The sequence below is a fragment of the Triticum dicoccoides genome, chromosome 3B (genome assembly GCF_002162155.2).
Source record: "Triticum dicoccoides isolate Atlit2015 ecotype Zavitan chromosome 3B, WEW_v2.0, whole genome shotgun sequence".
NCBI classification, from domain to species: Eukaryota; Viridiplantae; Streptophyta; class Magnoliopsida; order Poales; family Poaceae; genus Triticum; species Triticum dicoccoides.
Genome location: NC_041385.1, coordinates 297,790,066 through 297,792,148, shown reverse-complemented (window position 1 = coordinate 297,792,148; position 2,083 = coordinate 297,790,066). Strand labels below are relative to the sequence as shown.

The 2,083-nt window shown below is 35.8% G+C and overlaps 1 protein-coding gene across 2 annotated transcripts in view; it reads right to left on the bottom strand.

Moving 5' to 3' along the window:
- Window positions 1-775: 775 nt before the first annotated feature.
- Window positions 776-2,083, bottom strand: part of LOC119275945 (RWD domain-containing protein 1-like) — a 4,101-nt gene continuing 2,793 nt past the window's right edge. For both annotated transcript variants that reach the window (XM_037556881.1, XM_037556882.1), the window contains 4 exons: window positions 1,762-1,853; window positions 1,499-1,583; window positions 1,281-1,353; window positions 776-1,200 (listed from right to left, as the gene is read on the bottom strand). In XM_037556881.1, coding sequence (XP_037412778.1) covers window positions 1,139-1,200; window positions 1,281-1,353; window positions 1,499-1,583; window positions 1,762-1,853 — 312 coding nt within the window. In that variant the 3' untranslated portion in view covers window positions 776-1,138. The remainder of the gene's footprint in view (window positions 1,201-1,280; window positions 1,354-1,498; window positions 1,584-1,761; window positions 1,854-2,083) is intronic.

Sequence of the window (2,083 nt, the reverse complement as noted above, 5' to 3'; positions counted from 1 at the left end):
CAAAAGTTTGTGTATTAAAAATGTTAATGAAATTGAACAAAATTTCGCCAATTCAAAAAATGTTCATGAATGAAAAAATATCCTAAAAATTCAAAAACTGGTCGTGACTTACAAAATAGTTTATTCATTCATAAAATGTTTGCTGATTTAAAAAATGATCATGCATTTCAAAAAATATCCATTAAATCAAAAAAAATGTTTGTGAATTTCAAAACTGTTCCACCATTTTTCATAACAATGTTCGTCCATTCTAGAAATGTTCACCGGTTCAAGAAAATTGTTTAAAAAATGTTCATAAAAAAATGTTTGCAAATGTACAAAATTTTCATGAATTCAAAAAATGTTCTTGATTTTAGAAAATGTTCGAAAAATTGTAAAAGTGTTCATGAATTTAAAAAATATTCACGATTTCAAATGTGTTCATGAGTTTAAAAAATTGTTCGTGATCTCATGAAATTGAGAGTCATAGTGTATCTCAATGATGCAGCAAAATGCAATCATGGTCATCGAAGATTTTTTTTTCTTCCGTTGCAACACACGGGCCTTTTGCTAGTTTGCATCATATATGAACAATTCCTCATATTAAGTGGACTGTATACGGTGTTGTTACGTAATCTAGTGTAGAATGAAGACATAATGCAAGGATAAGCTGATTTGCATCAAACCCCGACTCTTTTTTGTAGTACTATATAAGTTATATCGTATAATGCATAACAGCAATAGCATAACACCAATAGCGTTCACGTCAAGAAACCATTTATCTCAAGCATGTATCTGAAAGAATTACCGGTGTAAACTTGGATTGAAGTATCACGTTGACAATATTCACGTACAGAACAGAAGTTATAACATTCTCTGCAAAGCATACATGTTGACCAAACGAAAAACACGATACACGACGAAGTACATTACACAGATGCAGTTCCATGTTCAAAGCCTCAAATTTGATGAGTGAGAGAGACCCACTGCTACCTCGGCATTTAGATATTTATGCAGCTACGTCGTTAGTCGCCACAAGGCAACTGAATGATGGGGAAAACACACAAAGATAGTGAGCTCTATGATATATGTCAACACATCGGGCTTCCCCTAAAATAGATTTTGCGCAGCATGATGTTCCCTTTTATAGTGTCCAAGCCTAAGCTGACGATTTCCCCGTCTGTTCTGCTAAAAAATGCTCGAGCATGTCCTCCTCATCATCTGCACCAACATTAGGACGGCACGTTTTAAGGTACATGTCACCATCTAATATCCACAAAAAGTGCTAGTAGCATATTTACCTTCAAAATCGTCATCGAATTCGATATCCTCCTCCTCTTCCTCATCTTCTTCAGCAACTGTACCTGCTCCTTTCTGAAAAGACAACTTATGTAATGACAGAGTTACAAAAAACATCGATAAATACAGAAATAGAAACAGGTGGCAGTAGTTAGGCATATCCGCAAGTATGCTGCACAGAGTCAAGGGAAAACATCTTATATAGGATGATGAACTCTACCGTTATATGCCTTCCACTTTCAAAATACTGTCTTCCAGAGAGTTTCTTTTCCTTTGGGGCAGTAAGAGCTGACTCTGGCATAAGCCTGCACATAATGGAAACTCAGAAGACTATCTATAAAGCACCATTTGGGCACTTCAATTAGGCAACAAATGCTATGAAAAACATGTCACGTGTGAGGAAGATTCATTTTCCATGACATAATCAAGGGCAAAGTCAGTTATACTATATAACAAAAATAGAATAAATAACTGGATGCTTACTTAGCACGCTGCAGCGCCAATTCAGCTTCAAAACGTTCCCTCCAGGCCATAAAGCTCTCTACAGTAACAGCTTCACCATGGGGTATAATGACCTAACACGCAGGTAAATCTTTCATGCATTAAGTATATGCATTTAAATTATATATGCTACGGGGAATGGAACAGTAAATTTGTACAGTCGATAATTCAATAGTATAACACATGTAATAGTCTTGCTGGAGTAACCATGTAAGTGGCTCAGTGGGACAAGCAGAAGAAACACTTCAAAACATGCAGCCAATTGCTGCCAGTGGCAGTGAGTTTCTTAATATACGTACTGTTA